This window comes from Hippoglossus stenolepis, chromosome 2 (assembly GCF_022539355.2).
Source record: "Hippoglossus stenolepis isolate QCI-W04-F060 chromosome 2, HSTE1.2, whole genome shotgun sequence".
In the NCBI taxonomy this organism is placed as follows: domain Eukaryota; kingdom Metazoa; phylum Chordata; class Actinopteri; order Pleuronectiformes; family Pleuronectidae; genus Hippoglossus; species Hippoglossus stenolepis.
Window position 1 is genome coordinate 3106261 of NC_061484.1, and position 24884 is coordinate 3131144.

General features: G+C 41.1%; 1 protein-coding gene across 5 annotated transcripts in view; it reads right to left on the reverse strand.

The window, feature by feature from the left end:
• sh3pxd2aa (SH3 and PX domains 2Aa) overlaps nt 1-24884 on the reverse strand; it is a 106847-nt gene that overhangs the window by 44185 nt on the left and 37778 nt on the right. For 4 of the 5 annotated variants that reach the window (XM_035178041.2, XM_035178031.2, XM_035178024.2 and 1 more), the window contains exon 6: nt 7672-7697. The exons of the other annotated variant lie outside the window; for it this stretch is intronic. In XM_035178041.2, the coding sequence (XP_035033932.1) occupies nt 7672-7697 (26 nt within the window). The remainder of the gene's footprint in view (nt 1-7671; nt 7698-24884) is intronic. 5 annotated transcript variants of the gene reach the window in all.

Consider the following 24884-nt stretch of genomic DNA (forward strand, 5'->3'; position numbering starts at 1 on the left):
GGGGAAATTGGAGCTTCTCCTTTTTAAAAACAGGTTTCAAACAGAGTGCTCCAAGGACAAGGAGGCCAAACACACATCAATGTTATTGCTTGAACATTTATTACAGGTGATGAAAGTTGTTGCAAAAAGAAAATATTCTATGGCTGTCCCATAATTATCCTTAAATTAATGTAACTGTATATATAAAGAACTGATGTAGTCAGACAGAAATGGTAAAGGTGAATATTTGGGGGGTTTTGAACTACAGGTTTTGTTTGCACTTGAATTAAGGGTTTAACATCCAAATTGAAAGGCAACTAAAAAAAATTACCAGTCATCAATGAAGAGGGCTGTTTCCTAGAAAGTGGACTTTCGTCTTACTTCTGAAGGGACCAGCTTTTTATGCTTATGTGCGGCCTTCTGTACTGGATCTGGGTGAGTGCTGCGCCGGCTGAGAAGCCAACAGCTCCTTTCCGTTGACTCACGTGAGATAATAAAAGCCAAATCCCCTCTCACTATCCTTCAGAGCCTCAGGAGATTTGCTGGATTGATGTTGCCCCCAGAGGGAGAGTCATGGGCTGGTCCCAGGTCAGCCAGGGTCAAACCCCACTCACTAACGCCCTATACCTTGATTATTACCCGCCCGCCCGTCTGCTCTCAGTGCAGAGCTCAACATCTGATTGATATTACCTCTCCTCTCTACTCTGGGTCCTCTCTGCAAAACCAACCACCTCCCTCCACACAAACACGCACATACTGATGCTTAATTCCTTTCAGGTTTGGGTGATGACTCCACAAACCAGCAGAAACAGCAGTGCTTTTCCCCTCTGTCCCTTCTGCTGCTGTGGATAGTCTTCCAGGAATTCTGACCCCAAATGTCTACATTACACTGCAATTAAAGGCCTATAGGGAGGGTGAAAAATGGCATCTGCAAAGCCCTGCTTTCTAGGTTTGGATTGGAGGGGCTTATTGGCCATCCATCTTGTTTTTCTATCGACATAGTAGATTGGGTTTTGAAAGGAAATTTCCTGTTGCTGACACCAACGCACCCCTCCGACCCCACCCCTTCATCAACAAGCTAAGTCCTGTGGCTGGAGGACCACTGGAGTGGAGGACAAAGTATCTGTACAGCGTAATTTAAAGTCAATATTTGGGATAAAAAAAAAAACCTGGACCGAATCTCGACGAGGCCTCGTTTGTTCACTTGAAGTAACAAGTCAAATTCTAACATAACAACAAAAAAAAAACAGTTAGCTGCCTCAAATATTTGGTGACTGTTAAATTAAAATAGCCGGCGAGCTCCAGTTCAAATTAAACTGTCAGACGAGCTTGAAGACATATTGAAATCACTGATTGTTGTCAGGACAATCATGGATGGAGCAGAAAATCTGAGCAACTCCTATTACACCATGGCTCTGGAATGCAGGCCAGTTGATCATAACATTAATTAATGTACAGGAACTAGCTTTGAGGTCTTTGTTTTGTCTCTCATACCAGGCTGCATTTAATCTTCAGCTTTTTCTGTGTGTATGTTGCATGTGTGGAAATGAGTGAAGCAAAGAGGAGGAAGCTTGCAGACGTCTTCAAAAGGTTTGTCAGACATCACTACTGATCTGGCTCAGTTAGACACGCATGCCAGAGCCATTTACATATTTTGTAACATGTTCACTGGGTGCACTGAGTTATCCTACCATGATTTAATTTCGAAGTGCACCACCAAGCTGGATTCCGTTTATTGTCAGTGGCAGATGTGTCATCATTAAGTCAAGCCATCAGTGATTTCCCTTAAAATTAAGGTTTTATCTTTTTTTTTTAAAATGTCCTCATTTAAATGCAGAGGGCAGCTGATGAGAGAGGAGCATTACGTGAGAACCTCTGGACATCTGGAATAAAACTCAATAAAAAAAAATCCACAGAGACTAATTAAAAAACTGAGGTGCAGTTAAGCCGGGGCAATGACAACAGGATAACTGAGGTGCACATTCGCTATTGAAAATTTAGTGTAGGTCCTATTTTTTTATTCGTATAGCCCATATTCACAAACTATGATTTGTGAATATGGGCTATACAAATAAAATATGATTGATTGATTGATACGGCAACAACCAGAAGAAGCAAATTATATTATCATTGTATCTTATATTGGTAACAGCACCAACCCCACATTTGATACAGATACACAGGAGCGAGCACTTACAGAAAGAGTTGACAGTGATCAGCTGTGGGTTTGTGCACTGACAACAGTCTCTCACCTTGTTATATTTTATTTACTTTGTCAAATGATAACAATCAAATTCTGCCGTCTATGTACATTGGCATCCCAGAAACCACAAAGCTCCCGCCCATATAACAAGTCACAGATTTACTTCTGGATGTATGGAACACTGTGGGTACATCCACACCACTGTATTTTAAAACTCCAGCCTCCAGACCATATCAGACTTGGTCTCTGTACATGCTAATACACCTCATTGCAAGACCATTCACAAACAGAGATCGTGTATGTGCCGTTATAAACAGGAAGCAGAATGTCTACTCTGAAGCTGGTTGCTTAGTTGCAGAAAATAATATGAAAATGAGACACTCAGTGAGCAAACCTGCACCAAGACCCAACAGGCCTCAGATGAAAACACATTTAAAGTCACTAGATCCTAGAAATTACACAGTTTCATAAATATGAATCCGCTGAACATGCCTGATTGAATCCATGAATTATTCTCTGAGAAATCAATACAAATGTTGAAAGATTTAAATCTCACAATGTTAAAGAAACAGAAACAAATATTCCTGGATCTGCCTCCTGATCCAGATCCACACCAAACTTTAATGAGCTCTTCCCTGACCAATTCTGCATCATTCCACCAAGTTTTGTGGTAATCTGTCCAGTAGTTTTTGCGTAACCCTGGTTATTACCAGACAACAAACAAGCACAGATGAACATGTACAGACATATGTAAGGTAAACTGAAGACCGACTTGATTTCTCAGACTTTTGGTGTTCTTAAGTTGTTTTCTCTTAACTTTTAGCCTTTTTATTATTATATTTTATTTTGTTTTATTTGTGTACTTAATTTAATTGTACAGCATTTTGGTCAGCTCAGGAGGTTTTTAAGGTTTCATTTGGTGGAGTATCCTTAAGTGATACAAAGCATCAAAATGATGTACTTTACTTTCAAATATTTAACAGAATACTCACCTGTATTTAAAAAGAAGCAGGCAGCAATAGAAACATAATTAGATGATAAACATTCCTCTATCATAAAAAAAGCCTGATGACTGTCAGTGACTGTCAGTGCAGACCCTTCACACAGCGAGCTACTGCCACCACACTCACAGTCAAGAGTTTCAATGATAAACCCTTGTCACCTGACACCAAGACAGAGGCGGCCGACAACAAATTACAGCTAACCAGTATTGATCCGACACTTGTGAAAAAGAACAGCGGCTGAGGGTGACACCAACACTGACAATGTCAAACCACATGCTGAAGCTAACTAGTATTGATACAGTGTTTGGCAAAAAAGGAGGAGAGACAAAACAATTTCTCTCTGACTGTGTCACAAACGTTTTGCAGTGACAAACGATGTGGCGTGGGAATGGGCCGGGTAGTGACAAGTAATGGATCCTCTGCGATGACGTGACACAATGCTAACCGCCATTAGCACTGACCTACAGTCCCCAGTCCCAGCTAAGGGAGAGACACGGTGTTCGTGCTCGTCTTCAAGAGGGGATCAAACCACACACCTCTGTGATTTCACCGTCACCTCTGGGTCGTACACACTCCCCCTTTCTTTAAAACAAACCTCAGAGACACAGCACCACCACCAGGGAATAACCTTTACTGCTCACACTCATATTATGGTTACCCGTGTTAAGAGTAATTGTTTCAGATTGATAAAAAATAGCTTGTCTACTACACATTTAAACACACAGAATTTAACTGCACAACAGCTTTAAGCAACAGGGTCAGCAACGCCTGTAATTGACAATGCATGTTGCGTTCTACACTGGTAGCCGATGCTGATGCCGGTTGTTTTCCTCCCGATGGGGGTCATGTGATAGGAGCCTGACGAATCAGCATGATGAAAAGACCCAATCGGCAAGCAGTTGTGAGTGTCTACGTCATTGTTTCAAACATTGCCGTTTCAGCTCACCCAGAATGAAACGCAGTCCCGGGGTTTTCAAAGTAAAGGTACTCCGGAGCAATTATGGATGCCAGGCGTATCCGTAACACACTTGATGGTTTTTTAAACGAAAACGTAGTCGTATAGATGTAGCCAAAGCCTTGTTGGTTTAAACCTGGAAAAGACAATTTTACTGTTCATCTTTCTAAATCAATAGTCCCTTCACTGTGTATTCAACATGTGTGTGAGGGGAGTGGACTGGCCTTGTTATTGCTAAATAAAGTCCTCGGGTGAATGTGTAAATGTCAACATAGAGAAGGGTTTTATTCTTACAGGGTTTTTATGTGGAGGCAGGTAATGGAGGGTGTAAGTGTCATATAACCGTGTTTTCTCGCAGAGGAGCTCCTTATGGTACAACAACAACCTGGCTCTAAAATCCTAATTAGCACTGACAGCTTAACAGATATGTCCACATATCCTAAACTTGTAAAAATCCCAACACACACACACAATTTAAGACACAGTCCTCCTCCCTCCTCTGAGTATATTCCACTGGCCATTCCGAAGTCTGAAATCGTATCCACTGTGCCACGTAAACAAACTAGTGTTTGTCTGACAGCCGCAACCCTTGTGGCCTCTGTGGGCCAAACAGAGCCGTCCTCCGTTCCCTCCAAATCTGGCCCTCACACAGAGGAGTATGAGCTCTATCTGCACACTGCAGAGCAGACAAGGAGGATGGAGCCGTGACCCCTGAAACTCCCTGGACCTGACCCTACTGTCTCTGAAGTGAGATGAATCAGTGTTTTCTGTCAGGAGTCACCAAAGAAAAACAAATATTCATCTTGTAAGTCCTAATTCTTGTAAACTATTGTGTGAAGTTATTTAAGTTCAGTTTCAGGTTTTACACTTTTATGTATTAGGATCATGCCAATACATTGAGCAATGATCTCCAATGTTCCATCTATTAGAGATGATGTGTATTAAGGAAGAACCCTTTGTCCACCAGTACTTATTCATCTGTTACAGATTTATCCACTTTGCCCACCCTCTGTTAGTGACTCGATATTACACAATATTTAGTCGGGAAACAGTCAGTGACATTCAAAACATCCTATGTTTCCTTAGAAAAGTTCTCTAGAGCAGTGGAATTTATGCATTTCACATTTCCAGCTGCTACAACAATCTGTTTGGAATTAACAAAAGAATAACAGAGTAGATGTTGAAAGCAGCAACAGTCATCATGGATGAACACTCCGAGAAAACACCACTCAAAGTAATTTAAAGAAACAGGTAATCGCTTTGGAAATGACGTTTTCATTTTCTCTCTGAGGGTTAGAGGAGAAGATTGATATCAGCTTTGTACTTCAAGCACATCAAGTACGGAGCCGAGCTCCAGATGCAGTTGCGTGCAGCCTCAATCAGCACAAAGATTGATAGTAGAGGAAAACTTCTGATCTGGCTCTTACTAAACTTCAAAACTGATCACCAAAACTAAGTGAGGGTTTCCTGATACAGTTAGTCAGCACAGGTTTTAGTTTGGCAACTTGAATGAAATGAGAAGATGCCGTGATGCAGCCTCCTGTGACACATATCATGGTTGAAAATGTTAAACTATTCCTTTAAACTCCAAAACAGATTTTGGGGAAAAGTAGTTTGAACATCAGTGAACGGAAAAAACAAAAAGGACAAAAAAGGAAAACTCTACAGAAAACAGCTGTGATTACATGGAATCAAATGAGTGGGAGCACCCAAAACAAGTGGATGTGATGTGAGCAATGGAAAGTGAAAGGGTTGTAATGGCTACTAACTATTCTAAATGGGAAGCCTTCAAAAGTATCTTAGGAATTTACACTGAGAGCAGCCTGAGAACAGCCACCACCTCTAAAAACATAAAAAAGACAAACACTGATATGGAAATTTAAATTTTTCTTTTTCAATTTCTCTGCAAGAATCAAGCTGGAGAAATCCAGTGAAGAGGGCACTTCATTGAGAAAATGGGCCACCTTTCCAGGCTCCACTTACTGACATATTGCAGATGTTGTGCATCTGTCTAAAAAGTTTAAAAGAGAACGTTCAGACAGTTTCTCGCTACGCTAACTTTGTGTTACCTTAGGCTGGGTTGCCTGACACAAAGGCCATAGCCACCTGTTTGAAAGTTCAATAATGTGCTACACTCACTAAGGGGATGTGGAGGCAAAAAAAACACAAGCTGGCTTATCTGAAGAAGCAATCGGCTTCCAAGAAATCAAATCACTTGGAATGTAGATGTAATTGAATTGGTAGTGAGCACTCTCTGGGACTGCAACAAACCGATTCGTTGCAGGAGGGTCATAGGGTGCCTGTGCTTGTAGTCCAAAAATAAGCTCTTCATCAATTTCCAGAGTTGTTTACGTGGAAGAAATAATTTCACCCTTTACAAAACTTTTAAAGATTAAGTAGAAATGAAGGGGTCACGACATATTAACTATTATTTTTGAACTACTCATTCCCAAAGACTTTCTCGAGACATTTCCAGTCTCATACACAACCTTTAAGCTACTTCAATATCAAGACAAACTAGTGCTTTCAGTCACCTTCGGAGAATCATATAGCCTTTATTCACCACAAGCTATTTCCTGCATTTTCTCTTCAGTAATTTATAAGATATATGAGTGATAGTTTCCAACATTTCCATTAGTCTTACTAGCCCCTAAACAAAGAGGGCTCCGGGATGCATATATTACTGACTCACATGTACCAACATGTTTGTTCAGCAGCTATACTGTGGCTATTACCCTCTATGATCCATACATTTGTTACAATCGCTAATGAGGTTCAAATTCTGTGACAGTAAAGAATGAATGAATAGTCTTAGAGCTAAACAGGCTGGTTGTTTTGTGGCTTGTTAGCCTGCACCAAAAAATTCACATATTTGATCCAGTGGAACGGGTCCAGCACTATTAGGTCTATGATTGGATGTTTTTTTGTTAACTGTATGGTCTATTAAATAGCATGTGTGGAACTAAATTGAAATATTACAGTTTTTGTCCCTAGACAATAGAGCACACGCATCAGGATAAAACCAAAGATCCTTAGAAGTGCATAGCTTCAAAAACATCTCTGCTAGAGGAAACTCATTCTTTCTTATTCATTATTGAATTAACGTCAAAACTACAGGTGTCAACACCTACATCTAGAACTTCAGTTGAAGCGAAGGAGAATAACACTTATTTTGATAACACTATCTTGACTTGCCAAAGAATAATCTGAGAATTATTATTCTGAGACCCCACCCTGGACTGCAAAGCACATCTACGGCCAAAAAGAGAAGGCTTGACAGCTTTTTGAACCCACCCTAAGACACAGTGGACAGTAAGTCAGCATCCCACAGCAGGACCACTGAACATACAACACATTGACATCTCAGAAATAACAGACAAGTCACTGAAAGAGTTTGAGAGTGATATGTCATTAAGAATAACATCCCTCCTGGGATCATAAAGAGTATTTTGATTTAAAGCAAAAAGTTGGGAAATAAAGGAAGATGCAGTTAGCTTTCGTTAAGGATAAAGATAAAACAGGTGACTTACCAGACTTGCGCTTGGAGCCATAGTCCCTGAAGGAGAAGCAACACAAGAGGGACATGGTTAGTGACAACAGACGCCGCTCCGTCAACAACAACGCATGCAGTCACGGCATGCGAATTCAGATACTCCTGAAAGGCAAAAGCTGGCAACTGGACTCACTCAAAAACACATGCATGCGGTCGGCTTTAGCACACTAACAAATGCATGTGTTTGAGGGCGAGAGAGGGAGACAGAGAGTGAAGGACGGATATAGAGGGAGGGATGACTTTGGCCAGCTGCCTATTCTCCCTGCAACAGACAGAAATTGGTCATGTGACTCTAAAGCGGCACCACCATCCTCTTTACTGGTTCTCTTCCTCCCTCCCTCCTTTCCTCGCCCTGTCAGAGAAGAAGGCGACCTCTCCCCACATTTCAAAGGATCAGCTGAAGTTATTGCTTAATGGATTCTAATGGGATTACGCCACAAGGCTAAGCTATAGATGAGGGGGGGGTGACACAGAGTTGTGTATGAGGTTTTCTGTGCTGACCATGTCTGCGTCTGCATCTGTCAATAGTGCCTTACAGACTCATTGTGGCAGAAGCATTGTGGCAATTGGGTTAAAAAAGATAAACAATGGCGGAGATCAGGTGAAGACAGTACGTGCTATTTATAGAAACGCAGACCTGACAATCTGTCCATCGTCACTACCCGTCCTCCCTCCCCTTCTTCCTTCTTCCTCCTTGTCTTTTTCTCTTGCGGTAAACACAATCACTGTGTCTTTTTCAGTTGGCCCAAGAACTAATCAAAACCTTCATCTAACCTCTATGTAGCCACGTCATCCTGCAGCAGTACAGACAGAGGCAATAAAACTAAAGCTCAATGCTGAATCACACTAGAACCTTCTCACCCCTGTGAAATATCATACTTTGCTTAAAAATAGCCAACATATAGGCAGTAACATCAGCCCCCACAAAGGATATAGAGACCAGGAGGTGAAGTGGTCTCTTGATGAGTGATAGCAACATGACTCTCATTTTCAAGAGGTGCACCAGATCGCAGCTGACGACAGTCGGTACATTTCTGTGTAAGAGAGGGATGTGTGTGAGGTAAGTAGGTGTGCGTAGGAACATCTGTGTTTGTGTTAACTCAGGCCAAATCATATTCACCGATGAGGTAAAGTTTTACAGTTTTATTCACGTTACACAGCAAATGGTAATGAATAAAGATGATACCATTACGTGTGACAAATAACTAACTCTTTACCAGTGTGCTTTACCTTCGTCATTGTTTGACCCGGATTTATAGTAGTGATGTGCAAAGTCATGGTTAAAGCGGATGTAACGCAATTGAAAGGTGACCAAAATGAAATGAATAACTGGGGATTTCTCTGGGATTGAACATTGTTGGAATCATTTGTCATTGTACAAAAGTCAACACAATATATAACATGGGTTTAGTCGTTTCTAGACATTTTAATGAAGAATTGTTACATATAACATCTTTAAGCCAGTAAATATGTAATCTAAATGATCGCCGTCGTTCCCCTAGATTCAGAATCAACACTCCATCTGCAAGAGCATCCTTAATTGAGTCACCTGACTGACCTGGCCCCTGTGAAACAGCCCATTTCTTAAATGAGGGACCTCTCATCTTGTCAGGTGAATATTATACTGCAGTGCCAGGAGAGAACATACTGCTCGAGGCAGCAACGCCAGCGGTCAAGGTAGTGCCTTCTCACTGCATGAGGTTAATGAGAACCTTCCCTTGCTCCCGATGCAACGGCACTCAGGCTAATAAAGAGACACACTGACATGTATGCTGGCCGTGCACATGGATACACACAGATAGACAAGTGCTCTACAAGAGACATCATCAGGGCAGACAGATGAGACAGCACACATGCAGTAAAAGCCATGTCTCATTTAAGACACAACAGCTCCTGCTTCTTTATTCTCACTGTGGTTGTCCCATCTCTCTTTTTCTCTGTCCCTTCATCCATTCCCCTGTGATCTAATGTATCTGTCTCTTTGTGACTGGTCACAGCAGATGAATAAAGCCTTTATACGACCTCCCCACCAAGATCACTGTGTGCTAGCATCCAGAATGCTTCATTGTCACGAAAGTGGGACACAGAGAGCGGGACTTGACCCCTTGACTTATTCCATGCATCCCCAGCCATGCTGGACACATGGCCTCTAATACATGTGGAATGGATGATATTCAAATCATTGGCCAATGACTTTTACTGTGCTGTACTGCAGAGCGTCTGTTTGTGTCTCAGTGGAAACTATGCTGTGGACAGACCAAGCCTCAGAATTGGAAAGATATTTCCAAGGATGTTTTGCCCTTTTTACTTTAGGCTTGTCGCAATAGCGTTGAAGATGCTGATACACAAGATAAAGTAAATGGCTGTGTTCACATGTCCATATAACTAAGCATGAATTAGATACCTTAATGAGAAGACTCCTATTAATATACTTCAATCGGAATTACTAGGAATCTTGTTCTATTCCTGGTAATTCGTTCCATGTTCCAGCATAAAATAATGTGCATTGAGCCTGCAGCCTTCATTCGTGATTTTTGTGGTCAAGCTCAGTTTATGACTGAACAGGGCAGCAGGTCCTCTGGTCAGAGGTCTCCGTCAAAGCTAGCATTATTATCCTCTTTGTAAACCTGGATGCCTGCCTGGTTTGCTAACACTAAATTGGACAAAGTGACATGAATAAAGTACATGAAGTACACATAACCAAAATATAAATGGCGTAATGCCTGCAAACATAGTTTTAGATGCATGCTGGATGCCTGCTGGTATAACAGCTACACAGAGTGACAATACAATAGGTGTGGGTGTGGGACCTGGAAATGAGTGGTTGTAACTTATCAGGGAGGTGAGTACAGGGGCCTAAGAATGACTTTTGTTTGGTGGAAGACAGCAGCAGCAGCAGCATGAAAAGTACTTGGCTGTAACCAACTCCCAGGGAGCCTGTTAAGCTATTCACGCTGTGCATGGTTTGAAAGGCAAACACGACCTCGGAGCTCTATAAACAAGTCCCAATCAGGAGAAATGCAAAGACATAAGTATTCTGTTGTTCAACTGTATTGCTGCTTTCAGACATGCACTGAACTCCGCTGTTCCTCCGTATTTTCCACAGACTTTCTCTGCCTGACCTCCTAGTTTTAAGTCTGTAGAAATCCAGGAGAAGTAGATGTGAGAACCCAGCAGGGGATCCTGATGACTCTTCTAACGTCGGCAGACGCAAAACCCCAAAAAAAACAAATATCTCCATGTGAAAAAGCTGTGTCATGCACATCGAAGACACCGACGAAGATGTCAAGAGAGTTTGTGGTGATAAAAGCTGACGACGGTGTCTGTGTGTTGTCAAGAAATTCCTGGATCTCTGCAGCAGAGTAAATACGTCATTTCCTGTCTCTGTCTACTGCACCCGGCTGCTCCACCTCTCGCCTGAAAAATGTGGAGCATTTATTGCTGTTGTGAATGCGTCTGTGTGGAGAACCTCTTGCTGTGTTGTGCATGTGTGAAAGGCAAACTGAGTTAAATAAATGTCTGACAACGGCTTATATGTCTACACAAATCACTCAACTTTAAGTGAAGGCCTAAAACAAGGCTGTACAGTTTTGGATTCTCTCACTTAATTGTTCTCCATTAATTATCAGAGGCCACCACAAAAAAATACAGCTGTGCAGAGTGACTCCTGATGGGATCAATAGCATGTGCTTTTACTGTTGTCATGGCAAGCAGGTCAAAGTAAAGGTTAGCTTGAAGCACGTGTGGGTGGTTGTTAGCGTTAAGCATTCACAGAGGGCTTTAGAACAACAGGCCTACATGACATCTGAGCATTAGAACACTAATACAGCTCAGGAGGCAAATATTAGTCAACACACAGGCCCATTAGCCATGCTAAAAGCTAACAGCTAATCACAGTAGAAGGTAATTAGCCTAGTTCTGAACAAGAGGAGACATTATTGTTGTAACACAGTAAAAACACAGAGAGATGTTTAGTCTGTCAGCTATGCCGCTTACATGTAACATAACATGAGTACATGTCGGCTATTTTGGGCTTTGTTTTTAGAGGCAGGTCGGTTTTGGAGGCATCTGCAAAGCATTAGGGCGTAAAGGAGGAGCAGTGTGGGGCAAAACACAGAGAGAAGAGGAGGGAGAACAGAAACACAGAGTCCAGACTCCATCCAGTGACCCAAGTCACTGAGGCTGAAATCAAACTCTTCCCTCGAGGGCTGAGCAACCAGCTCCGGCTGCCAGCTCTTTTCCTACGTCTCCTCGAGGTGTGGAGAGGAGGAAGCAAGGGGTGAAAGGCGACATGAAGAACACATACTGCAGTGGTGAAGAAAGGGCTGTTTTATGTGGCTATAGGCGGAATTTCAAGGCCAGGTTTTGCAGCCAGTAAAGAAATGCTGTAAAGGGTTGTCTACTACCCGTGTGAAGAACATAAGCTTCATAAGTTAAGTCTTGAAGTTATTTGCTATCGTTGAAGTAAGAAATGTTCATGCTTACATTACAACCATTCAGATTAGTTCACCTTACTATAAACAACCTCCATAGACCTGTGACAAACAAAATGATTTCCTGTGTTACAGAAATTAGTGCAGATTAGTGCACACACAGATATTGACTATTTTTGCACACTACATAAGCACACTACATAAGCAATTAACATAAGTAGCCTATAAATCTATATGCTATAAAATGGTTCTGAAAGGTATGCATAACTTAAAGTAGCATACAAGGACACACTCACACACACATTTCGACACGCTTTTCATCACATGCTGACATTTAGTCACAGTGTATTCACTGACCACAGCTCCATGACGCAGGAGCACCTCCATGCATGACTTATCAGCTCCACAGCTCTGAGCAATCGACTGGATTGTCAGGCTAAGACAGCTTTGGGCATCCTGAGGCAGCCCATGTGGTGTATGGCTCAGGCAAGTTAGCGCAGTGGTCAGCCGACGACAGTCAAGGTGTCTTAAACTGCTCATGAATTAGTATGTATAAGAACACAGCAGAATCTGTGTTCTTTCAAATTCACATAATTACCTATATGGAAATGAGTACAGTATTCATTTTGTTTTTGTTATTCAACATCATGTTCTCCATCAAGTGGTATTTACGACACATACTCACAGCAGTTCTGCTTCTCTAGGATTATGTTGGCTTTTAGGAGTGAACACAATGAGGGTGTTAGCTGGATTAAGTTTCTTAAAGAAAAACACTAGCCCTGATCTTATAGTTCAGTTTGTCATTCTGTTCCACACATGACTCCCTCAAAATTCCAATTGCTTCAGTTTAGTTAGAAACTCTAATTTTCAGGAAAATAAAACCTAAACACATCCTAAATACTTAACACAAACACAATAAGATAAAAACTTGTTAGTTTTGGAGGCTTTCGATCACCATTATACTTGCTTGCCAGTCAAGTTGTATTATTACTATTATGTAAACGTTGACTACATTCTTTGTATAAACTTTAACAGGCTGAACATTATAAAAATCTATTTTAAAATGGGTCCATAAGGACAATGAAGTCACTAATTTGAATTATATGAGAGGGTTGGAACCTAAAGCGCTAATCAATGTGTTTACAAGTATTAGCATAATTGCTTCAAGTTAATGACAGTTAATGGCTCCCTGCTAGGCCTGCAAGACCAATAAATAAACACAGAGATCATGGCCCTAGCCCCCCTTCTCTCCCTCTCTCTCTCTCTCTCTTTCCTCGTCCCTGCTCCCCACCCCCTACATCCCAAAGTGCCACCAAATCCAGACCTGAGCTGTAACCTTACCACCCTCAAGCCTACCTCTTCTAAGCCCCTCAGGAGCCCCAATTTACCCCCTGTCTTCCGCTGTCTTTTAGCCCTCGTGACCACGACAAGGCTAAAGCCCAGCGTACACATTAACCCTCCAGGTTGGACTCAAGGAATCAATTAACACATTGCTGCACACACAAAAGCAGATACACTTCTTTAAGTTGAATTAAAAAATTATATTTGGTTCTTATTTCTACACTCAGGAGGACTGTGACTAGAATCCATTTCTCTCTCTGTTATATGCATACCCCTTATAAAATCCAAATTCTTTGCTGTTTTTTTTTTTTTTTATCAATCAGGACCATTTTGGATCAATCAGGACCATTTAAAGTTAACATAGTATTGAGAGATAAACAATATATAAAATGTAATACTAATATGGCAACTTGGCTGCAATAGACACTTTTTAAAAATGGATGAAATGGCAAAAGATAAAAAAGAATACCCGTCACTTTGTCTCTATGCCCAAGTTAGCATCTTCATATAGCTTTATTTGTCCAAATATTCTATTTACTGATAAGTGGCAAAACTTAATAGGTTTTATGTACAACTTCTGCTTATTCTATTACAAAATCATCTTAAACATAGATGTTTGAATAGTAATTTGCAAGAATTGTTTCCTTCTTCGCTGTGCTTAGGTTCTTAAATTTAAACAAAATGTGGTAATGGTCAGCCTAAGCCTTTGTATAATTCAATAACTTTTTGTTTTCTGGTATTGATAAAGAAAAAGAAAAAACATTGTTTGTTCTTTGCTTGAATTTGAACTCACATTAAACACTTAACCTACATCTAAATCCTAAATCAATTTATTGCTCAACTCAGATGACCTTACTTGGTCATCTGAGGTGGTGAATAGGGTAGTTCTCTCAGAGTACTGACAAGTGTACACGGTGGCAATAAGAATGTCAACCTTTGATACATACTGTACATAGAGATGAGGTTGAAAATTGGTGGCTAGTAGAAGTTAAATAAAGGCCTCCTGTCATTATCAGAGATAGAACTTCTACCCGTTACTCCACACTCTCTAAATTGCACAAACACATTATCACGCACTTATCTGTAATTAGCCCTAAAACACCAAATCTGTCCTCACCCCATCACCAGGGGGTGACCATGCTACTTAAGCAATCCCCTGTCAACAGCCCCAAAACTGACCAATCGCATGAGTTCATGTCTTATCCCTGTAATAATCTGATAATCTTGCAGCATCTCGCTCCTCCAGCCACAAGCCAAGGTCGATCCCTATTGTTATTCATGGAGAGGGGTGTGAGCGGGCATGATGAATGATGATAACATCACCTGTGTCTAACACTACAGTAGCCTATGGAGGGCAGTGGCCAATATTTTTATCATGGCGGAAATGCAGTATGCGCATATTAATAGAGAAATTTGTCACCGCTATCATCTGCAGGGAACAGATAATAACATTTAGGCTGATAGTTATTTGATTGCCTACCACAAGCCCAGACAGATAAAACAAATCACGACCTACGTCAAATGCAAATTGGCTCAATAAAAATGCAAGTAAGAAAAGGAAAAATTAATGTCTTCCAAAAAGGGAAAAGGGTTGGGGGTGGGCTGCGATTGTGGGGTGTCTGGGAAGTTTAAAAGGGTTGAGAAATTCCATCCAGAGGAATTACATCTCACACAGGAAGAGAAGGGGGCCAAAATGGACATAAGTTAGAAATAAGACAGAACAAGAGTCAGAGAAAAATGTTCATGTGTGTGAACCGTGAGTAAATCTATGGAGGAGAGAAAGCCCAGGCGGTTTGTGAGAGAACACAAGATTGGACAAGTGGCCGGACTATATAGAGCAGGTTAGGGTGCAAAGAACTTCACTTTGTATTTGTATTGTGAAGTACGCCACCATGTGGAGAGTTACTAGAGAGTAGAATAAGAGATCAGACAGTTAAATGACAGCTTTAAGTTTGTGACAACACAAAGAAAATGCTCTGAGGAGCAGTTACACTGGGCAGTTACCATGTGTATACGAGTGTATGAATATGTGAACACACGGATGTATTTTTACACATAAAAATGTCCCTCAGCTGCAATGTTAGCTGTTCTTGCATATCAGGCTTTAGCACTACAGGAGTGAGCTACCCATGTTTCTGTAGTTATTATTCTGCAGGACATATGAACACATCAAAAGAAAATAAAAAATACCTTACATCCATCTGAAGATCCATTCAAAATGCATTAAACATCAAAGTTGCTCGACTTCAAAAAGCAGCAGCTGATTACACAAGAGTGACATCAGCTCAGAGTCCCGCTGAGGTGCAGTATTTTGGTCCACAGATAGGGGTCAACATCACTCAAAGCATAGGCAGAGACAGGAGAAAACTGTAGCTGACAGCAGAATCTGCAAACGGTCCGAGGGATTTTTCTGAGCTTTGATTGATGGGATTGATTCCCGTGTTGCCCTGCAAGGCACATGGCTCCTTTTTCTAATCAGATCATAGTCAGAAAATTCAATCATATGTAGTAGAGCAGCAGCTCACGGCTGTCAAGGCTTGAGTCCTGTAATGAGACTGAATGGTGGGGGTATAAAAACACACAACGTCACAGTTCGACCTAGCCCTAAAAATGATGCAAGGAGAGTTCAGAGTGCGCACCTTTAACCCAAATGCCAATAAACTGCAGCCACTGCCTCATGTATTGATTATTTTAAGTTGTCTATAGCTTGTCAGAGATATAGAGGGATGCTCATTGCACTGTTGGCCTGTTTTTGACCTCCTCCCAACCCTTGGCACCAGGCCCATATTACTCTTTCCTTCCTCCTCTCCTCCATCCTTTTCCAGGAAGTGATAAAGTGGACACATGTCATCACCCTTGTGGCCACCATTATTCATCACACTCACGTACGGCCCGCTCATCCGAGAGCTATTTGTGTAGCAAGCCGACAACCCCACCTTGACAACCCCCCGTGAGTAAGTGTGTGAGGAGGAGAGCACAAGTCAGTCAGACACCGCATCAACTGGGCGGGTGGGCGGGTGAATGAGTGCATACATGTAAAATGATGACGGGTGAAAAAATAGAGGCGAGACTGTAGAGATGTATAACAGATGGGGGGGTGCACTGAAATAACCTGACAATGGGCAAGACCAATTTAGTCTTGAAAAAAAACACTTAACTATTCTTCTGCTGCCGCATCTCTTTGGGAATGAAGTCAAACATTTAAAAATATGATCGCATGAAGTGAACAACTGCTCCGTTAGAGACCGGTCGATAAACGCTCACACATGAAAGCACATACATGTACACACAAGACTTCCCACAGGCCACACACTCAGCTGACCACTCCTCACCACTCTGACATGCTCAAAGTGTTTAACCCCATCAACACCGGTGCTGCACGCTGCCCGTGTTGTTGCTGTGCGGTCTCCAGTGAGTGCTATTGATCCTAATTCTGAGGGGAACGGAGCAGCTTATCCATTAAGGTTGAGTGAGTCTGTCGCCTGTCTCCTGCTCACAGCAGACGGAGTGGAACAGACAGATGACTGGGAGGAGAAAGATGGAGGTGGGAGGCCAGGAGGAAGAGGAGGAAAGATGCTTCATGACTCACAGACAATAGGGAGGGATGAAACGATGAGTACAACATGGGAAGAGAAGGGAAATAAATTGGTGAAAATGAGTGAATGAAATTGAAGATAAAGACTTAAGAAAACAAAAATAAAGAAATAATAAAATGTATAAATTAAATAAAATGTTTATAAATTAAAGAGCAATGTCCAAACCTGGGAAAACTTGACTAGTTTTTAAAAGTTGTCCACATCTTTAGCTAATTTCTAATCTGGCAAAGTTTAGGAGCCACAACCGGTTTTAAGCCTGAAGTGAGAACCAACATACAAATCAGAGACCCTTAGAAATGTTTGAAACCATGTTAAATGACTTTGTCAAAGGTTTTGCATCTAAGCAACCTGTTGACTGTTTTAACAAAATTGCTAAAGGGGATTAATCATCTCAATCTGAGTTACAGATCCAAAGGGAGTTTTATAATATTTCTTAGCTGAAAAAGCAGGTATGAATGAAACCCATCCACACTGTTATTTACAATTGGAGCTGGGGCAATACAGAAACTTATTGTTTTGTCAACATTGAACTTTTAATACATTTTGAGGTTTTGTAATAGATTTCTAACTCAATAAGTGATGTTTTTTAAAGTTTATTAGGTGTGCCAAAGGAAATAACATACTGTAGAGAAGACGGAAAAGAATAGGACCCAGAACAGAACCTTGGGGTACACCACACAACAGACTTTCAGATGGGGATGCATAGTTTCCTGCTGCAATCAAGAAACTAACTCATAAAGGAAGGAAGAGAACCACTCCAGGACTTACCCACATATTGCATAAAGCCTTGATTATATGTACTTCTACTACAAACAGGGTACAAGGACATGGGAGAACTCTGTTGTTTCTTGACTAAATAACATGAAAATAAAATCAGCTGAAAAAGAGTTGTAAGTCATTTCTGCCTTACTGTTCTGGCACAAATGCAGTATGCACAGGGTCAAATTTTGGGCTGCACATGCTGATCACCAAATTTACAGCACTCAGGCTTCTAGCTAAGCAGCTTAGTAGATTTAAACAAGGAACAATAAAGTTTTTTTTATATTCTATTGGTAGCTCACAGTCATCAACAATCGAGTTACCAAAAGTCTTTATTCATTTCTTAAAGAGTTGAGGAATCAGGTAAAGCAGACAATCATCAAGATGAGACAGTTGGATTATTTTTTACAATAAGCAGTTTATACATTTACTTTCTTGCTCTGCTTTCAGGAACTGTGGTTCAAAGTTGATGAGAATTTTTGCCATTCAACAGCTAATTGACGCTTGCTAACAAATAATGCTGCCTCATCACAATGATGTCAAATTATGCAGGGTAAGAGGAAAAGTGGGAATGGAGATAAATAATGTCTTTGCTCAGAATACTTAGAGATGATCAGCACCTTTTGGCAGCCTGCCACGAAAAGTTTAACGAGGAGCTGGAATGTCTGCAGTGTGAAAGAGAACCCAGAGCAGCAGGCACAGATGATGTTTCCAGTAGAGAGAGCAGCTAATTCCAACAGAAATAATATGATGGGATACTATAATTAATTGGTGCCGTTTTCATTGCTGTTGTAACAATTGATAACAGCCTCACTCTTAGGATGAGATTATAGGACGATGGGACCTGGACATTTGGCCCTGTCTCTGTGGCTGTTTTCAGACATGCACTAAACTCCAGATAATTTCTGACCGAGAGAAAGCAAATGTCTGAGTCAGTTGCTGTGGATATTTTCCGAAGTTTCTCCCGCCAGCGTCCTGTTAAGACCCCAAGATAATGTCCAAATGAGCCCATGTGAGAACACAGCAGGAGATTATCTGGAGGGTTTTCCACAAGCGAGTGCATGTTGATGACGCTTCTAACTTGCTACAGATGCAAAACAAAAAAACAAAAAAGAAGAATGCAAATATCTCACGACATTCGAGAGCTTTTGGTACTTCCTTTCAAAACAACATGCACATCTGTTCCTGATTCACTAATCGATGCCACAACTACAAGCTAAATTTAACACTGGATCAAGCAGCCAGACGGTTGGTAAACACGCTATGCACTTCTCACTTTCAGTACTTACAAGTTCTTTTGCTACTTTGTCTGCCTGCCTACTTTTTCTAATGAGCAGTTTTGCCTGTGCTCAGGGCCATTCAGCCATCTCTGAAATATCATCATGCTCAGCCTGCCCCATTCTGCTCTTTGTGCGGATCCTCATTTGGTATTCTGTCTGCTGGTCGGTCATCGGTTAAATGGCCTCAGTCTGGACATGTGCAAAAAGACTTTTGGATCTTCTGTCTGATCCCCACCTGAGTGTGGTCCTGTTGAAGGTTTCTCCACACACACACACTAGGGGTGTACGATACGACGATATTATATCATGAATAATTAAAATGTCTCTACGATCTGCCTTTAAAGAGAGAAAGTTAGAACCGTGCTAGAGTGTACATTATTAAATTATATATACTCTTTTAATTCATTGATTCAGTCCAACTGGACTCCTCTCACTCTCTTTCTCTCTCACGCGTGCACGGACATGCTGACACACACACCTACACCGACTCAGCTGACGTCTCTGACTCGCTACAGTTTAATTGTTGATTTGTTTGAAATGACAAGACATTATCAACACTGATCAACACAGTAAAATCTTTCTTACATGAATGTTGTTTTTACCTTTTGAAACAGAATTTGTGATGGGATTTATGCAAAAGTCATGTAATTGAATACAAGTCCAAACCATGTCAAAATTATTGTTGAATGTTCATACTTAGTTTGTAGAATTGCACACTTGATGTGTTTGGCCCTAATGTTAATAATGTTCAGTAACTTGCAAAATGGCCACTAAATCCAACATAAAAAAAAATTGTGATAAGATAGTGGATCGTGATCTTGCCTAAAATCATGATATGGTATTTTTGCCATATCGCCGACTGCTAACACACACACACAAAACAATTAGCTCATTGCAGGAACTAAAAGGTTTTATCTATAAAATTGTACGGTCTCACCCTTCTATGTGAAGTGCCTTGAGAGAAATGATGTTGTGATTTGGTGCTATATATATGCTATATAGCACCAAATATACATATGTACATATATATGTATATATATATATATACTGTATATAAAACTGCACTGAATTGTAAACAGTTTCTCAGATATTTCACTCTTGGATGTATTTCATATTTGTGACACATTTATGTTAACTCCACTGTTTGTTTACCTTGTTATTTTGTGACAGAACAATAAAATAAATCTGTCATGGAGGTAACCCGAGGATGTTTCTTCTATATATAAACATAAAAGTTCATCGTGAACCTGGAAATGGCAGTTTGATAAAAACAGCACTGAAGTCCACCTGACAGCATTTTCTGGCGCTTTTAATCACCTCACCTGGCATTTATTAGAGATTGACAAATTGCCATGGAGACGGCTTACTTAGCGTGCAAACTCAGTATCTGTTATAACCTCACTCACTTTGTGGACTTTTCCTCCTTGTTGGGTTTTTAACTTTTTGACCTGATAAGTAGGCTGCGACCTTTTCAGGGGCATCAATTTCATTTTAGATTTTTAACCTTGACAGAGACTCTCATACCATATATCAGTTTTATTGTCTCCACAACCATCCCTCATCCCTTCTGCTTGACGGCACTCAAGGCAGTTTGAGGACACCGATTGCAGAAGTGAAGCTGGAGGGAACATTTTTGAGATGTGCTGTAAGTTACCGTTTCGGCTCATTTGCCTTTGGCTGGCTTCAGGTTAGGACAGAAATCATTCTGGGCTCAAACTGGGTCACGTCAAGTTTTAGGGGAGAGAAGAAATGAGTATAAGATGAGGATAATCCTGTTACGTTTCTGATGGTGGATAAAAAGTCACAAATGCCTGAGGTCACAACGTTTTGGATGATTTAAGAGAGAGAGGGATGGGCATGGAGGTTCAACATTATATAAATATGTGTGTGTGTGTGTGTGTGTGTGTGTGTGTGTGTGTGTGTGTGTGTGTGTGTGTGTGTGTGCGTGCGTGCGTGCGTGCGTGCGTGCGCATGTGCGTGTCGTGTGCGTGTGTCTAAAGCAAAAAACACTTTCATCATGAACGGATTAAGTCTTGCACAATATTTGCAAGTAATTTAAAAAAACTGATTCAGAAACTTATCTTAAGTGCAAGTAGCTTGTTTGACTCAAGATTTACATGCATTTGGAGTTTTAATATAACACAAAATCCACTGAAACTAAAATTGCACTTAGTAGAGAGTTCTTCCAACAGTCCCCTCAAATTCAATCAAGTTGCACCAACTCATACGCACTAATAGAAATCAGTCCCCTAAATGTGCCTGATCTTTCCAACAAGGTCGATCAAATATTTCCTGGTAAATTAGTGATATCTCACAATTTTATAAAAAGGTGATTGAAAAAATCCCTGGATCCGATCCAAGACAAAATTTAATGGGGTCTATCTTGGCTCATGCCCCATCCTTCCACAGAGTTTCACGGAAATCTGTTCTGCGGTTTTTCGTGTAATCTTGCCGAGAATCAAACCAACCAACCAACAAACAGACGGACAGAGGTCAAAACATAACCTCCTTGGCAAGGGTGTTTCACATCATTAATTTTCTGTTCACCATATCACTGTTTTCATGGCTCGCCAATTTACATAAAGGTTCAACAACATTTTCTAATAACTTCACTGGCATATTTTGGGAGGACAATATCACAGTTCACTAACTGCGATAGAAACATCTACATGAAACTGTTATAAGCAATTCAGGAATTATTATCTTTAGCAGGTGCTGCCTGTTTCTTCTACTGGTTGAAATGACAAATGTTGCCACTGGCAGACTGTGTGTGCAGTAGCTGATTAACATTAGTTACAGAAGAGACTCACCAAAAGGCCAGAAAGGAGCCTGCGCTGTTGTTTAATCTATGTGCTGGTGTCTTCTTCAGCCAAAGCCTTGTGAGGTAAAAGTAGCACCGCTCTGTAACATTCCTCTGTGATCACTGGGATTTAGTAGTTTAACAAGTCAAAGAGAGTAGTGATTCCTCTGTGGAATAACCTGTGCTACATCGCTATCAGGAGCTGGAAAATTATATCAATAGTTCCAACTTATGAGAATCAGGTCGACCGATATTTCAGTCAAGATGTGAAAAACAAAGTGTAAAAAATAAATGTTGGCTACGCCAGTGAATCTGTCAGATGCATTTTTAATGAGAGCTTCATATCTTCTCCTGCTCATCTCATTTTCAGGTTCTAGCTACAGGCTGTCAACATTAATTTGGCAGCCACTCCAACCCGTCGTGTTTTCTGCCTTCTCCAACTACAAAATCAATCTTTTACTTTTACTTCTTTTTCTGCTGTAGCTGCAGAACCTCAAAGTTGAAACCAAATGGATTCAGTGAGGAAGTAATCAGGTTTGCTTCTTTATGCAGATGTAGGACTAAATAAACCACATGCATGAAACCATAAAAGAACCAACGGAGGACATGTTGGGTAAGAAGTCAATATCACATTACTAGGATGTAATAGATGAGCTGATAGGAGACACAGACACACACACACACACACACACACACACACACACACACACACACACACACACACACACACACACACACACCATGATAGATTAGTATTATTCTTCAACGGTCCATCCTTCTCAGGGTTTCACATCACTTCTCTTCCTCTACAGTACATAGGACAAGCATGTGCACACAAACATTAAATAATCCACACACTGCTAACACACACATGCCAATCTCAACTTTAAATCAATGGCCAATCTCATTCCTGAATACTCTCCCCTGTGATTCATTTTCATTTAGCAAATGCATTACGAGTCGGGAACAAAAGGAACCCATCCAATTTAGCCGTGCCCCAATCGAGTCCTCTGGATCACGACATCTTACTGACCATTAACTGACCATTTTTTTAAACAGACAGTGGGCAGTTCACTCCCCCGAGTCTTTTCCTCTTTTATTAAGACAGAGTGAAAGCCTGCAGGGAAACGGAGAAGCCTGAAGAGATTCTGGCTCTGTTTGATCTGACGCTGACTGGAGGACAGTACTTAGGCAGACTGAGATCTCCACCACTGCACCATCACTGGTTTCAAACTGTGACTTCAACTCCGCAGCCTACTTATATTGTTTTCATTGTGTCGTTTAATGGCTGCGTGAGTAAAGCACTTCTCTGTGGGACAAAAAGGCTGAATATTTCCTCACCATGTGTCTATAGATGTTTCTAGCTGTGCACACTTGTCTTAGTATGTATGGCAATTAAAGCTGCATCAGACTGTGTGAAATCATTCCAAAAATGGCCCAATCGAACAGACATAGGACGTCTGGGACAATAATGACTGCGGAGCACAAAATCCACTCTAATTTTATCCTTTTTACTGTCTCACAGCCTCATGTGTTTCGGAGGTGTTTCACAGACTTTTCCTTCAGCTGATACACCTGCAGTATGCCAACAGATTTATCCTCTTTGCAGCTGTGACACCTTTGCAATGGGGATATAGAATCACATCCTCGCGCACGTCACATACATTTAATGCTGCGTTATTCGTATGTTACCTTCAAACATGAACAATGTAATTCTGCTGTTTAAAGGTAGGTTTGATAAATTGTTTCTGAAACACTTCTTTGGTGTTGTCTATAGCAGGACTGTAGTAAACTCTGACCGAATGAGATGATTGGTCAGCGTAACTTTGTGTCACTAACTGACCTGCCTGCCTGCACTCAGTCTTCAGCCAGAGAGACATAAAGCTAGTCTCATTAATTGTCAATTAACAACAAGCCCCCACAAAACACCATTGTGCTGTTTAAAGCAGGGTTTCCTTGTTCTCTACTGCAGTGGCTTTGACATTTTTCAATCAAGCCCAAAGTTGTTCAAGTCATGCACTGGAAATGTTTACTTTCTCAAATGTTACATGAGACTGTTCTATGGTACTCTTCTGTATTTTCACCACTGTCTAATTTTGAGGTTGAACCCCTGTAATTGTTTTCTTGAATACACTTTGTCCCAGGTGAATCTCTGTAAGATTGAAGTCCGAGTTGAAATCCATCAATTCAGTTGATCAAATGAAATTATTTTAAAAGATTGCGTTGTTAGGTGTTTCACAAACAAACTGTGAGCGGAGAAGGCGGTGCTGGGAACACACTTTAATGATGTACATCTTCATCTCGCACAAGACAAGAAGAATAATCCCATTTCTTTATGCACCAGAATACATATGGCCTACGCAGGGCAGTAAGAGGGTGGGCGATATATTAGATAGACGTTCATCGAAGAAAAAAACTGTAAAAACTGAAGGGCACAAGTCGGTTGAAAAGATGGAGATGGAGACGGCGAAGCTGTATGGACAGAGAGTAAACCAGACTTGTTGATCAAAGAATGAGTACGCAAGCTGTGAAGCTTGTTAACCTGCGATGCAGCATCAATTAAATGTACTTTAATTTATGGGGCCGAGTTGGATAGAAAGAATTTATAGGAAGAGAGGGGGAGATAATCTGTAGCGCTGGGCTGTACTGAAAATCAGTGACAGGCAGAGGTCACTAAATCCTGCCTGCAGAGGAGAGGAGAGGAGAGGAGTAATTTAAAAAAAAACATAGCCCGGGTCTAACAAGAATACTGATTTGCAAATGAGTAGTGCGATACTGGCATTTGAGGTTTGGAGAGGAGAGTGTGTTCTCTAATTAAAAAACACCCAAAGGGGCTATCTCCTGCTATGAAACAAGTCACTCTCCTCCTCCCACTCTCACATCCATCAATTCCTCTTCCTCTGCACCCCCCTCCTCTCACGCCATCAACTCCCCCTCCACCTGGCCTGATAGGAGGTTTTAACGAACTCGGAGAGAGGGAG